General features: G+C 43.4%; 1 protein-coding gene across 1 annotated transcript; it reads right to left on the bottom strand.

The window, feature by feature from the left end:
• Positions 1–549: 549 nt before the first annotated feature.
• Positions 550–10804, bottom strand: GABARAPL2 (GABA type A receptor associated protein like 2). The gene is made up of 4 exons (XM_069087696.1): positions 10603–10804; positions 10233–10288; positions 9075–9247; positions 550–1116 (listed from the first exon to the last, which is right to left on the bottom strand). The coding sequence occupies exons 1-4, from the start codon at positions 10634–10636 to the stop codon at positions 1026–1028; spliced, it is 354 nt and encodes a 117-aa protein (XP_068943797.1). The 5' UTR covers positions 10637–10804; the 3' UTR covers positions 550–1025.
• Positions 10805–15920: the final 5116 nt, after the last annotated feature.

Genomic DNA, 15920 nt, shown 5'->3' with positions numbered 1-15920 from the left:
TTAAGGCCACCTGTATAACTTGGGGCTTCTTAATTAAAAGAACCAGGTGACAACCTGTGAATCAGCTCCTTAAATCCCTGTGAGTGGAAAATGCAGTCAGCCCTCCTCCCCAGTATCCTAGTTTGTGTGTTATGTGAAGTCGTGGCATTTGTAATGGTTTCCTTTTAAAAGCAGGGATGAAACCACTGGCTTGACTTTCTCTCATCTTGCTTTTGGGGAGAATGGATTCAATCTGTACCTCGGAAAAAAACGTAAGGGCAGAAATAAGAGCCCCTTATTCAGGGAACTCATGATTTTTCCTAAGTAAATGGAGAACGTGCTGTCTCCTACTACTTCTTGGCACCACGCCTGTAATTCTGGTACCTGTAGGGTGGAATCTTTGCTTTAGGCGTATGCAGTCAGGACTGACTTGTCCCTTTCATGAGCAGCCAGCAGGAACCACTCACTTCAAACTGTCTTCACTCCCACCAGCTCTCCTGTCTCAATAGGCAACAACTAGCTATTTAGCAAGCCCAGAAGAGGTAAATGAAGGACAGTGTCACACTACAGTGCCTTTGTGAGAGGAAATTTTATTGTAATTATTCACCTCAATAGAGTTCAGAAAGAACAGATTAGCTCAGTCCAACATGATTGGCAGCTGGAATAATCTAGTGAAGCAAGTGACCTGACTGCTAAGGATTTAACTTGGACGCTTTTAATACTTATCCAACTAACGCCTCAAACATAATCCAGAAGAGTGGGCTATCTTCCCCCTTTTCACTTGAGTCCCCCAACTACCTCATCTCAATATCCAAATAACTTCATTAAGTACGAGTTCCAGAGCCATGAGGACAATGCACAACAAAGAAAAAGAAAATGAAAATAAAACTCTGATAATTTACCAGTCTAATAAAACAAGACTTTTCAATATATTAAGAAATAAATCCAGTTACAAATGCACTATGGGTCTGGTGGAATAACGCAAAGTGACCGGCTATTTACAAGATACACAAGCAGGAAAGATGCACCTATTTGGGCCCTGGCCTTCAGAAGCCAAACGTGTTCTCCCCACTGTAGGCCACGTACAAGAATCCATCTTCATCTTTTTCCTTCTCATAAAGCTGTCCCATAGTTAGGCTTGAATGAGAAAAACAGAAAACACAAAAGAAAACTCAGGTCAGTTCACTAAAACCAGATGCTGGGAAAATGCAGAAAACTCCAGTAATTATCCTCAATCATGACACATTCTCCATTTTGAGGCCTGTCACTTGAGGAATTCCCATATTTTAGATATCAAGGAGATGATCTCCCCAACACTCCATGATGTAGGTGGGAGCAATTACCTTCCTCTTTTATAGATGGGAAATGGGTCCCCAGAAGAATCGAATGAATCATGTCAGCTGAGTCACTGGCTGAGACAAAGAGAGCCAAAGCCCCCTTCCTCCCAAAGCCAACTATGTAATTTGGTGACAAACTTTTTTGGGGAGAGGTGAACTAAGTGCAGCAGCCCTGTGCACCAGCCAGCTAATGGTTGTTCTGGGGCTTGCAGTCTTGAGCTTCCAGCTGTACTACAGCACAGTCCTCACACATGGCCTACAGTAGAAACCATCTGAGAGGTGGCCCAGACCGGTTTCTTTCTCCCCTCTCTTCCCATTAGTCTTTCCCCTTTCTTTGCCTTTCCCCTGCTTATGTCTTGAGCCTGCCACTTACGTTGCATGGCTCCACTGGTGAAGTTGCTCCTGGAACAAAGGACGTGAAAGGGGGCTCCATGCTGGTAATTATATTAGGAAAAACTCCTTTGGTTTGGAAATGCTTAATTCTTTGGGCCATGAAGGTCCTACATAAGATTAGCACCACAACTGTGGCTGGCATGTATACTTTAGCTTTAAATACATAATTAGGTTGAAAAATAGGTCATCAAAAATGAAAAGCATCTGTCCTCATTTTTAGGCTACAGCAGGGATTGTGCCCTCCTCCTTATAAGGATTTTGTTCTCCTTTTTCATTATCTGACTTCTTCGCAGAGGTCTGAGGAAGGAGAAAGCTCAGTGTAATACTATAAAATTTGTATTGTTCAAGTCTGTTTTAAAAGTCATTATTACTCCCTAATCACCTCTTCTATTAGCTATTCAGGAGTTTCCATTGGAAAATACTGAGATGCAATGAAAGTTGATATATCAAGAAAGGATCTGCAAATAAAATTTCAATTCAAAGAAGGGGTAGAGATGCTGTTTCTCCAAGAAATGTTATCCTTCAGCTAAGAACTCAAACTCAGGGCATAGTACTTACTGCTTTATAAAAGGCTAGTGACTGGATCCAAAAATCCTCCAAGAAACCAAAGTAATTTCCTGTTCCTCTATGGCTATAAACAGATTCATGCTGTTAGGGCTCACTGCCAACTTGAGAGTCTCTAGGCAAGGCCTGCTACTTTAACAGGCTTCTGCCCTGCTCCTCCAGGAGCTCTACCCCTCACAAATGGGTGAGACTAGTGGATATTTTTGGTGCTTTTGAATGTAGAATGTAAAAAAAAAAACAAATTAAATTGAGGGCATATAGTTTCCAATTCACTTTAAGAAGATCAAATGATAGATTTAGTACAGGAAGAAACCCCAAAGATCATCCAGTCTATACTCCTAACCCCCCAACCCCAGATTTTTTTTTTTTAAACAGGCCCAGAGTAGTTAAGTGACCTGTCACCAAAGAAGTATGAGTTCATTATACTAACTCCTGAATTTAAAAATAAAGAGAATGAATATGGAATTTTTGGGTAGGTATAAGTCTTTTGGAAGTTTCCCACAGATAAAGATCCTTGTTTATTAAGGAGGATGAAGTGATTCCTCGGGAAACAAACGCAAAATACAATGAGTGTAGCAGAGATTCAAAGGCACCCTACACAACCTCCCCACAAACTCCAGAAATAGATTATTTCTGAGACCAAATTCATGTGGGTGGCAAAGCTGGCTCTCTCTCTCAGCCTGAAAACAGACTGTTAAAATGGGAGACTGAATCCATTTCTATGCCATGAAACAGAAGTATATACTTAAGAGAGTAACACTAGTAACACTTGGAACCCTATACATACTCTCCCCACATGATTGTGCTGTTAGTCTCCAGGATAAGAAATGACTAGATGTTGGTGATAGAAGTAAACATGTACTAGACTGACTAAGCTGAGGGCGGCTTTGTTTGGAGGTCAAGATGAAAATAAGATTGAGACATGTGGTCTGACAGCCATCCTGTGACACCATTAGTCCAGTAAGCTCATAGCAGATGCCTAAATGACCCAAGCCATCAGTCAGTAACTTGCTAAATGGATGGAGAAAGGCCATCAGCAGCCCTGGGACCAAGTTCCAAGACATTCACAATCAGGAAAAGGAATACGGACTGTCCCAAGCATTCTGTTCTTATCCTCTTCTGACTACTACTGTAAGGGCACTTGTCTTTAAAGCAGTAACACAAGGGAACCCTCACTCAATCTGGACAAGTGCATAATGACCAAAATGTGGGAGTAGACGAATTTTAAAATGAAAGCGTAGGGGCAAGCTAGATGGCGAAATGAATAAAACACCGGCCCTGGAGTCAGGAGGACCTGAGTTCAAATCCAGCCTCAGACACTTAACACTTACTACTGTGTGACCTTGGGCAAGTCACTTAACCCCAACTGCCCTGCCCTCCCCCCTCCAAAAAGCAAATGAAAGTGTAAGTGGTAGTTACATAACTAATGAAATTGAAGGATTTGTTAATATAAAAAAGGGTGCTCCTACACACGAGCTCAGACCAGCATGGGAGACAGGAGGATACTCTAAAAAGGGCAAGTAAAGTGACACAGCTTGACCAGAAGAGGATGCAAGTCCCTGCAGGGGGTTTTTATTTTCATTGTGAATTATGGGAAAAGTCTTGGGAGAAAAATGAGGCAGTGCTTCAGAAGGAGGATAACCTGAGAATATTTATGTCTAAAATCACATCTTTCTCCCATGCCTTTTTCTGAAGTGCCTATCATGACTGTGGTAACTCACGGTGACATCTCCCCAAAAAAAGTCCCAGTGACACCAACCAAACATCTTTTGTGAACATGAGATAAGCTAAGCATATGTCAGAATAACTGGGTCAAAGAGGTGTTCTCACCTCAGGAGCTTAGTCCAGGTTTGTTTCCCAATTCAGACTGCAAATTCTGCCTTTTTTTTCTCACCCTTTTAATCCTAGAGTTAACAATGACAAGTGTAGCAACAACTGCTAAAGCAGTGCCTTAACTTTTTGGTGGGGAACCAAAGCCATGTGCTTGCTGCGGGCCATGGAAACCAAGTGAATGCTCAGCCAAATCAATTCTAATGGCCTAACAATGAGTTGCAATTCTTTGGAAGAGCAGTTTGCCTTCTATAATGGTCTAATTCACATAGTCTGAGAATGGCTAATAAACTCTATTAAAATTCCTTCCATGAAAAGAATTTCTCACTTAGCTTCCACAGGTTATTTAAGACAACAAGTAGGTGACTCCTCTGTGAAGTGGTCAAGACTAGTGACCTGAAGTATCACTAGTACTGTCATCTTTTTCTCAGTCACAATAATCTACGTGGAAACTTCAAGTGGCATTTAAAGTACTTTAAATCTGAACCCATATAACCTTCAAGCCCTTAAGGCAGGGGATATTTGACAGTGCCAAACCCTGAGCTAGAGAGGCAGGAAGAGACTAATGGTGTTGCTATAAAATCTAATGATCAAGAATTGTCGTCAAAACACAGGAAGCCACTTAACCCTGAGGTGAAAAAAGATTGAACCAAAGAAGCAGTTACAGAAAATTCCTCTGCTCCTCCACAAAGGAAAATAAGCACACAAACCTAAGTATGATCTGAGAAACCATGAAATAATGAGAAGTCTATATGGGTGGCATCAGCTGGTAGGCCAGCCTGAGATGTTCTCTGCATGACTTCCAGGAAAGCTTAACTTTTCTGCCCCCTCAGTCCTATACTATTGTGCTCAACCTGCTCAAGTGGCCACACCCCATTAAGTATGCTCCTTTGGTATCCTCAGAGGATCCTCAAATGTCACCATAAGCCTCATGCTTGCTAGGCTCTGTGCTATAAGCTCTCTGCACAGCCTTCCAACTTGAAACTCCAAATCATTGATACTACTAAATTTCTGGCCTAAATGATTGGGAAACTGGAGGAGAAACCACTGAGGTGACTACTTTTGTCAGTATATCTGATCTGGTGCCTGGCAATGAGACAAAGTTGTCAATTTTTTATGATAGGTATATCCACATTGCATGTGTCCCTGTGCCCATACAAACTGGCTCATTCAGAAAACATGCTACTATTGTACACCAAGGTTGCTGACACTTGCTAAGTGCATCACATTATCTTAAGAAAGGTAAAGGAAAATAAAGCAAGAAGTAGAATGCAGGTTTCAAAGCTGACTTGATGGGTCATGGGTCACTGAGATCCTCAAAGTGAAATATTCCTGTAAAGATAGTGGTGTCCCTTGGGGCAGCTAGGTGGCACAGTGAATAGAGCACCAGTCCTGGAGTCAGGAGGACCTGAGTTCAAATATGACTTCAGACACTTAACACTAGCCATGTGACCTTGGGTAAGTCACTTAACCCCAATTGCCCTGCCTTCCCCCTCCACAAAGCAAAAAAAAAAAAAAAAGACAGTGGTGTCCCCCCACTCAGTTCTAGGACTTCTGTGTCTTGTTTGTGCTAGCTGGGCAAAGTGATTACACAATTTAGCAAAACATAAATGTATGAGCCCAACAGTATCCAAACCCAGAAATGACCAGACCACTGGCAAAATCAGCTGCATTCTGCTCAGCAGTCCACTGGACCCAGCAGCCTGGGCTGACACTTTGAACATCTACAGGTGTTCCTAACTCACACTGCAACAGAACATCTAAGAGGCTCAATGCCAATGCAGGGGCTAACTTCCTACAGACCCCTAAATTCCTTCCTTTCCAAAAGAGTATTTTTGCTACTGCCAAGAAACTGTAACAGCTGCTGTGAATGGCAGTAGCTGAAGTCCTGAAGGTACCATAAAGTAATTCAAAATAAGATCAAAGACTTGAAAACACCCCCAAGTGAGGGAGGAAAGGGGGCAGTACCAAGGGAGAAGGGAGGAAAAGGGGGGGAATTACATACAGTTGCTTCTGTAATCATCTCTTCCTTGTCCTTCCACTGCCAAACTAAGTCTCTTCTTTTTTTGCTTTTTTTGGAGGGGGGAATGCAGGGCAACTGGGGTTAACTGACTTGCCCAAAGTCACACGGCTAGTGTTCGTTGTCTGAGGACAGATTTGAACTCCAAGGCCGGTGCTTTATTCACTGAGCCACCTAGCCACCCCACTAAGTCTGTTCTTAAGGGGAATTTCAGGTTCACCCAATAAGGATCAAAAATGTTCATTCAAGTAGATTACTAATTGATGAATGAATGATGAATTAATCACTAAGTTCCACATAAACACCTAAAATTTTGCCTAATATCTTTCCTCTAAAGAGCTTAGTGCACCTATAACAATAATCTCATAAACAGCATTTTCTTGAATCAATTTCAAACATGGTAATTGTCAGTAAGATTCATAAACTGGCTTCAAATTAAAAAAACTAGAAAATAAACATGCTATATCTTGGTGTTCACTCTAATGCCAGCCCCAGAGTACTGACTGATTTGTGGATGTTTCTCACAACATTCCTTTTCAGAACCTATGAGCATCTGGGAATGGTCTTGAAGTTTGATTTGGCCAGATTTCCAATTAACACAGAATGCTACAAAAGAACAAAGACCTCCAGGGAAAAAAAATTGCTATTGGGATACCCCTTCTTAAAGAAATTAGAATTTAGAAGGAACACAGAAAGTCAAACCATTAGAAATCAAATAAGTCAATTTCAGTAGCAACACCCAAAACTGTCACACTGACAGAGGGGTACCTGGAAACAACTGAAGGAGGAGTTTGTACCACGAAGGAGGTGGTACAAACAAAACCACAATATTAGCTGGAGTTGCTAAAACTGCAGAAGGAAACAGGAAATTCTTATGGAAAGAAAAGAAGGGAGCTCCCCATTGGCAGAACTCCATTGGCATTTACTTGAATATTATATTATTCACTTGAATACTTGCATTACATAGGGCCTGAATCTGTGGTTACTAAGAATGACATTTGTTGCTTTCTGTTACTTAATAAGCTTATTTTAATAACTACAACTCCAAAGACAAAAGAAACAGCTGTTTCAGAATGTGAAGAGAAAAGCCATTAATCAAGGATTAATAGGCTAAGGCCCTGAACTGGGTAGTTATCTCGGAAATTACTCAGTAGGCATCTCTCCATAAGATTTCTACATTACATATTACAGAAGCAAAGTATAGATTCTAAATCCCTGGTTAACCATTTTATAAAATGCTGAGGTAGATCACTGAACGTATGTGGAGCCTCGATAGACTTGAGCTTTGGGAGGAAGTGGCTATGAAACAGCCCTGTAGGATAAAATCACTTGGTGCTTCTTCTATTTAGATCACCTCACTAACAGAAAGGCAGTGAGAGTAGCTCACAGGCCCTCTGACGTACTAAAGTGCAGCAATCACAAAATGAAGTGATCTCACTGTATTTTGCTTTCATTTTCTTCAAGGAGTATCAAAGGTTCAGAACGGGCAAAAAAAAAAAAACAAACAACCTAATTGCCACATATCCTATTCTAAGATGAAGCAAAACAGAGTTTCTTAAACTTGATGGCTAGAGTCTCAGATGGTAGGAAATGAAGTCCTACCTCTTATCATAAGATGACCCCATCCCCTTAAGGAGTTTGACTATAGCTGTCCAACAGCTTTCAACCCTAGTGAAAGAAGCATCAAGAAATGCACTGCCCTCCACTCCTAACCACAGGCCTCTAAGAGAGGGAAGGCCAGAAGAGGTGGCACTAAAGTGACAATTTTGTTCCTAATAACCCTAAAACTTCCCAGATTACAGCTTCGGCTAGACCAAGAACCTCAATAGGGCATGGCCTGGCTTTTCCTTTTCAGGTAGGAATCACCCCTACGAGGCCAAAATCTTATTTCTTATTCCGTTTCTACCCAGCACCAGGAAGTAGATATTGTTGAACGGACTAAGGAAAAAGAAAGTAATACCTAAATCAGAGCTGTTTACTTTTAGAAGAAATAAGGAACGAATTTGGTTTAGACCTCTCCTCTGGAACTTCAAAGGTTTCCAAATCAAGAGTATTTTGTTCACACTGGACTAAGTGTTTGTTTTCAAAAATTCTCTTTTTGGAAAACAGATTGAGCCTAAACCAGTCTTGACTCTCTTCTGGTCTCTAATATTACAAAGGGCCAGGATCCACCTTTCAGACAGCAAAGCAAAACAGGAAACTAGAATCTGGGCAAAGGCCTGAGAATAATCAATGTAGAGTAAGAGAAGAAGTGATTAGAGTTTAAGTCTATTCCCTTTCATAAGAAGGTAAAGCTGATAAGGCCAACACAGATCTGGAGAACTAGACCGTCTTGAAACTGAATTTTTGGTCCCAAGTTGTAGTTAGAATGAAGTTCCAAGCAGGAATACAGTTAAGAGTACTGAAGTCAAAGCAAGAAGTGATCAAGAGGAGTCAAAAAGAACAGGGACCTAACAATCCATGTGATTCTCATAACCCTTTACAGGAAACCAGCCCTAGTAAATGACATGACAATCAGACAGTTCAAAAACGGCTGCAACGAGAAAAGCTGACTGAAGCATTTGGAGACATGGCAAACAGGGTGATTAGTTCAAGTCTAGGACTTTTCAAGGCCTAATGAAGAGCTCCAGGCAGCATGGGCAGAACTGATTTTGTGAACTGTTAAAGGAGACCTTTGTCTCAAGCCTCGGATATGGCTATCAACCTCAGTCACAGGAAGCTGCTCTCAGTGGTTCTGGGGAATTCACTTTTCTTAACTGTATTCTCCACTTCACAGCCTGCCCTAGTACAGGCTGATAAAATCATGGCATCTTCCCCTTTCTTCTAGTTATCACTTGCAAACAAAAGCCTACATTTCAAGAACAATCCCCAAGAAATTAAAGACCAAAAAGTACTTCTGAGTACCACAATCAAGTAAGTGACTAAAGCATCAGTACATGACTGCCTCTCACCTAGACTGTGGGACGGTTTTATCAACAAACAGGAAGATTGCTTTCTCTGAAGGAAGCTGAATCCTTTTCCTGATGATCCACATGAACTGGGCCACAGTAATGTCAGATGGAACCAGGTACTTCCGCTTGTCAATGTCAACAATCTGAGAGCCTGAGACTTTTTCCACAATCACCTGGAAAAGCAGAGGTCAGGGTTAGGCTTCTGAAATAAAGGCTTTAATTTGTCATGTGCTCCTGAAGCTGATGAAGGCACAGTGTGCTAGAAATGTCAGGTGATTTAGAGGAAGAGAACAACCTGATGGGAGAGTACAATGTTAGCTTTGCTGCTTAAAATTATATGCTTTGGAGAGTATTTATATGGTGAATTGTTTTCTTCCATGAAGTTACTGTATTCCACATCCCTAATCAGAGGCATTTATAGGAAAAAACCAGTTCTTAATGTAATGTTTTTTTCAAATCATCTAAATTGAGTCTTAGAAAATCAAGTGAGGAAAATTATTCATTGTAGTTCTATCTAATCCCCCAACCTTCAACCCATTACAACTCAGAAGACAACTGAGTTACCAAAGAAATGTTAAAGTTGGAAGGGACTCCATCATTTTGCAGATGAGGAAGACTGAAAAAGTTGATGATTTAAGGCAACAAAGCTACTAAGTGATGGGAGAACCCCAGCAGCAGCAGCAGCCTAGGAAAACCTGACAGAATCTACCAGAAGCTCTAACTTTAACCAAGTTGTGGACCTACACCCCCGCCCCCATCTTGTTCCCGTTTCCACTTAGTCGGTCTTATTTCTGTTTTCTCAAAAATAAAGAAATTCAGGCATGTTCTCTTGACCCCGCCTCTCCGCCCCACCCTGGGGGGCTGCGGCCAGGTACAGACCTGGAGAGACCCAATGCCCTTTCGCAAACCTGCCGCACCTTTCCAGAAGGAGGGACGGCATCAGGACAAGATGACAAGGTGACAGTCGCGCGCCCCCCCCCCTTCCGCTCCCTCGACCCGTCCCAAAAGCACTGCCATAATGTAACGGGGAGCGAGCCCGAGGCTGCCCTTACAGAGGGCGCCCGGCAGCAGTGACCGGCCCCCAGCGCCCTCCCTCGGCCCTCGGCTTCCCGTAACACCCCCCTGGAGGATGCCTCCGGGGCCGCGCTCCGTACTCACCGGGACCCGGTCGGGGTATTTGGCTCGGATTTTGGCAGACTCTACACATCTGTGTTCTGTGGACGAGACAAAGCAAGAGGCTCTGGGCGGGGGTCCTCGCCTCCGGCCCTCCCCTCGCCCATGGCGGGGCAGAGTCCGAGGAGCGGCCCCGGGGCCGGGCCGGGTGGAGCCCCGGGGGGCGGGAGCCGGGCTCAGCTCCGGCCCCGGCCCTCCCGGCCCTCCCGTCCCTCCGCCGCGGGCCGGGCCGAGGCTAGGGCAGGGGATGGAGGGCTCAGGCAGGCTCCGGAGGGCTCGGGCCCAGCCCGGCCTCACCAGCCGTCCCCCCAACCCGACCCCGGCCTCGGGCCCTCGCCCCCACCCCGGCCCTTACCCAGCGAGTGGTCCTCCTTGAACATCCACTTCATGGCGGCGGCGGCGGCGGAGAAGGGACGGAGCCGGCTCTCGGAGCCGCGGAAGGGACCGGACGGGCCCGGCCTCGACAACAACAACAACAGCGGCGACAGCGACAGCTACGGAGGAGGAGGAGGAGGAGTAGACGGCGGCGGAGGCACGAGAGGCGGGACTTCCGACTGACAGAACCTAGCAACTGGGGCGGGGGCGGGCCTTCCGGCGACAGTCGCCAAGGGGCGGGGCCTGTGCGCTTCACAGCCCCTCTCTCACACTTCAAGAGGGGATCTAGCTGGGGGGAAGGGTGACGTGACCTGTCCTTAGAGTCACCGTGAGGAGGGGTGACGTGACAGGTCCATGGGGGTCTGTGGGGGAAGAGGTGACATGACAGGTCTGAGGGGGAAGGGTGACGTGACTGGTCCTTGGAGTCACTATGGGGAGGGGCGATGGTGACAGGTCCCTCGGGTTTGTGGGGGGAGGGGTGACGGGACAGATCCATGGAGTCACTGTGGGGAGGGGTGATGGCGACAGGTTCATGGAATCTCTGTGGGTGGAGTTTTGAGTGACTGTGGGGGGCTGTTGTTGAGGGTTTCTGGGGTCTATGAGTGGTACTGGTGACATCACATGGGGATAGCAACAAGTCTCTGGGGTCTGTGTGAGGAGGGGTGCCGTGGGGGCAGAGAAGTTTTGTGACTGGAAGCTCATTTATTATAAATGAGATTCCAATAAAAGACCCGTCTGTGGGTTTGGTCATGTTTCATTACTTAACAGAGGAGAGAAGGAAGTTGACTATCAGGGTAGATGAATTCCCCGGGCAGAGGGTCATAAGAGTGGCATTCCTGTTTGCCACTCTGAAGAGGGTTCAGAAGTCACAAGTTGTACAGGTCACCTGCCTTTCCTCATACTTTAAAGGTTCTCTAGCTGGTGATGTAATTACCTTCCTCAAAACAGAATCACCAGGGAAGTATGGAGCAGTCATCTGTTTATGAGCAAGTGAATATTTAGAGGGAGTGTTGACCAAATTATGTGCACAATGCATATCACATGCAGGAAATTCTGATGTATCAGAAAGGTCTCTTTTTTAATGCTGTTCTTCCTTCATTATCTACAATTAAAATTCCTGAAACATGTCACAGAGCATCTAAAATTATTTTGGTTATTCTGAGTTTGCACCTCTGAGTAACACAAATATTTTGAAAGTAAAAGTAAAAATACTTTATATTTTTACCAGATCTTTCTCACTGAGAGTGTTCTTTAGGACCTGTTTCTAAAGGAAGTGATAACTATCCTGTGAGCTTTCCTGTTTTACAGATTGAAGTACTAAGTGGTAAGGAGATTTGTTAAGCATTATTCACTAAAGCAATAGAGTTCCCAAGGACATTGAATCCCTTTCTACTAGCCCAACCAGATTGCCCTTATGTGTGTTTATGCCTTCCTTTGCTTAAAAAGTACTTTTATTCTTCTCTGGTTTTAAGAGTTACAAGGATTCAGAGGTCACTGCCTTTCACCTCTCTCAATCCTGTGTGATTTTTTTCTGTCTTGAATCTTCACCCACCATAGCTCAAATCCTACTTATTATGTCATCTTTCAGGGTCTTGTTTCCATTAGCTTTCCTAGCAATATTTTCTTTGTTTCCCCTATTTCATCTTGATAATTTTAATTACCTATCCACTAGTTAAGTCAAAATTTGAATGATCTTTTGTGCCTAGCAAAACACAATATGTGGTTGTAAAGGAAGTAAAACACATAGATCCAGTCCTAGAGAAGCTTATAAAAGAGTTAGAATAATGACTCTATGTGAAAATACAAATAGATTAATTTTTAAATGCAAAATGAATTACAAGTTTATATTTGTGAATACTAAAGATATGTGAGGAATTGCAAATGATAGAGGAACTAGAATTAATCCAGAAAAGCTTCATGTAGAAGTGACTCAGAAAGAGTTTGAAGGAAGGGATGGACATGAATTAGCAGATGGAGAAGTAAATATTCCAAACCAGGAAGGAAAGGAGCAAAGATTCGAAGTAGATCAAATGACTTGGATGAAGACATAGATGACATGCTTGTCAAGTCTGCAGATGGCAAGGAGCTAGGAGGAATAAGTTAACTCATCGACAATGTCAGGATCCCAAAATATCTCAACAACTTAAGCAAGCTAATTTAATAAGATGAAATGCCATAAAGATAAATGCACAATTCTACACTTGGGTTCCAAAAATCCATGAAATACATACAGAAATGAGCTAGACACACGTAGATAACAGTTTTTATGGGGGAAAGTAAATCTGAAGGTTTCACTCAAAATGAGTCAATAGGGTGTTTATTCAGGGGTGTATTACTACAAGAATCATAATGCCCTGGGGCGGATAGGTGGTACAGTGAATAGAGCACCAGCTCTGGAGTCAGGAGGACCTGAGTTCAAATGTGGCCTCAGAACTTAATCCCAATTGCCCTCCAAAAAGGAAAAAAAAAAAGTCATAATGCCCAAAATAAAGTAGTTGTCCTAGTCTGCTCTGGTCCTACTGATGGGGATACCTGCTCTAGGAAACCCCTAGAACTCTGAATCCCCCCCCCCCCCCCACACACACACACTCTAGATGAGGCATTTGCCTGAGGCCATAAGCCTTTCATTTTTAACCAGGCCCAAATCTGTTACCCTTAAACTAGCCTAGCCCTCCATTGTCATTCCAGGTAGCTAGCCTTCAGCTAATTTCCCACCCTTAATCTCATTACTGGAGTCTGACTTCAGTTCCATCAAAGATACTCCTTAGACTCCTCCTCAAGACCCTCCCCAAACTCCTCCTCTAGATCACCCCTAAATCCTCCCACACTCTTTCTGTTCTGATCCATCTTGCCTCCTTGACAGGGCTGAGAATTATCTAGTGTAGACTCATTCTGTGTCAGATTATTCTTGCCTGCTTGTCAATACAAACTTCACATATACTTAGGCTCCTTAAGAGTCTACTCATTAAGTCAAATCTTTAATAAATTTTGCTTTACTTTGGTTGAGAGAAGACTTGAGTTGAATTCATACAGCAGGACCCAGTGTGTTGATATTTTGGGGTCTCAAGCACCCCTAAACCCTAAACCTTAACACTACTACATCTGGAATATTGTGTCACTTTTGAATGCCACACTTAAATGATTTTTTAAAAATGTACATGTTTATTTTTGTTTATATGTCTATTTGCACATATTTCCCCCACTAGAGTACAAGTTCCTTTAAGATGGGGACTACTTCTTTATATAGTAAGTTGAGTATAATGAGGAACTAATAAATTCCCAGTCCTTAGAACAAACTCATATTTCACCTTCTTGCTCAGTTTTACAGAACATGACAGATATTCTCTACTTCATTCTAATCCAATAGAACAACAAGTGAGCTACTATTGTAGGGCATAAAGGAGAGAGACAGAAGATCCCTGAGATTAAAATTGGAAGTGGATTTTATTACCAAGGGACTGCTGGGGTCACATACCCAAATCAGACAGTGAATCAGCATGATCAGTATGCCATTTTTAAAGAGATTACAATAGTCAGGTTACATAAACTGAAACTACAATCAGTGATTGGTCAGTGTATATTTGAATTTTCCCTCCCCTGCTAAATTTTTTCCTAGGCTGAGGTATAGGGAACCCAGAATGGGTGGAGATGGGGAATACCCAGTGGGGGGTAGGGGGGGGGAGGCAGGGCATGGGGAAGAATGGAGCAGGGATTTTACCCTACACTGAAACCCCCATCCTGGGAACAATTAGGAGAGGGAAGGATGGAGTTTGTGCTGAAATTCCTGTTTACAGATCAATTAGGGGAAGGGAAGGGTGAAGTTATGCTAAAATGCTTGCTTACAGATCAGTTAAGGGAATGGAAGGTGGAGTTGTGCTCAACACTATGAGCTTCAGTGCAGGGAAAAACACTGGCAATCTTATCTCCCATGTATCCATGAGCATCCTGAAAGGGTGAAGTTTTTAGTATTGTTGATGGGGTACAGGCTCTGGCAACCCCCTTGAACCCTGATTGAATCTTCCCATTTGATGAGGCATCTGCCTGAGGCCATAGGCCTTTCATTGTGGCTCTGCCCAAATCTTTAGCCCTTCTTTGTCCAGCAGCTAACTACCCACCCTTAATCACTCATTTACTATCTGAACTCATGGACTCCTCCTGAAGACCCTCCCCAAACTCATTACTGGAGTCTGACCTCATGGACTCCTCCTGAAGACCCTCCCCAAACTCCTCCTCTAGACCACCCCTAGATTCTGCCCACAAACTTTCTGTATATAAGACCCCATCTTGCCTCCATGTGGTGTGAGAGCACCTTAGAATGTTCCAATACAAACCTTACAGATACCGAGGCTGCTTAAGAGTCTACCCGTTGTGGCAAACTTTTAATAAACTTTGCTTTTCTTTGGCTGAGAGAAGACTTGTGTCGAATTCATTTGGCAGGACCTGGTGTGTTGGTATTTTGGGATCTTGAGCACCCCTAAACCCTATCCCTCTTCATTTTCACTCACAAGCCCCAATCTGGCATGCTCCCCATTATCAATCCAACTGTAGAACGCTACTGCTTTTAGAAAAGGAATTTGCTAAAAAGGCACAACAAAAACAGTAGTTCAAGCTGGCAGCATACTCTCCCCTTGCACATACAAGGGTCCTGAGTGCAGTGTACTCAAATTTAAAGTGCAACGATAATCAGGCATGTGAGGCATAATGAGAACACATAGGCAAGGAGTACTTCCTGATTCCTGGTGCCAGAAATTCTTTTCTTCCCTTCATTAAACTCCCATGAGGTTCCTCTTAGGTCCATCTCCCAGGTTCTAAGAATCTGCCTTTCTATAGTCCATAACCAGCACTTTTCTTGGTCCCAAAGGACTATAATCCTTGAAGCTGCAGTTATCCTTGGGGGGTCTTTTCCACCTTTATAGGTGTTTCCTCTGTCACTGGCCCCTACCATTAGTTTATACCCTACTATTGACTCTGATTGCCAGGTGGACCTTGGGTGGCTCTGATTTATATTGTGGTTGCTAGGATACTTCCCTACAAAAAGTTATTCACCTGGGATCAAAAAAGAATGAATAAACATAAAAGAAACAGAAGCAACATGTGTTTGTCAACACACGGTCACCAGATGTGAGAAAGATGGCTGCCTTGAGTCCTATCTGCCACATCATGGCAGTTTTGCTTTACTTGCCCTGGGAAGGAATGAAAACAAAAGGCTGACAGAAGATAAGATTACTCCTTTTGTTTACACTCAATTCTGTCTCAGCAACTCATGAGTCATCAACCCTTCCAGGTCTTCAGCCAATC

Source organism: Petaurus breviceps, unplaced genomic scaffold (genome assembly GCF_028583685.1).
Source record: "Petaurus breviceps papuanus isolate PSGF00001 unplaced genomic scaffold, PetGlider_PUasm1.0 182, whole genome shotgun sequence".
NCBI classification, from domain to species: domain Eukaryota; kingdom Metazoa; phylum Chordata; class Mammalia; order Diprotodontia; family Petauridae; genus Petaurus; species Petaurus breviceps.
Note: the sequence above shows the minus strand (reverse complement) of the source record. Positions and strands in the feature narration are given on the sequence as shown.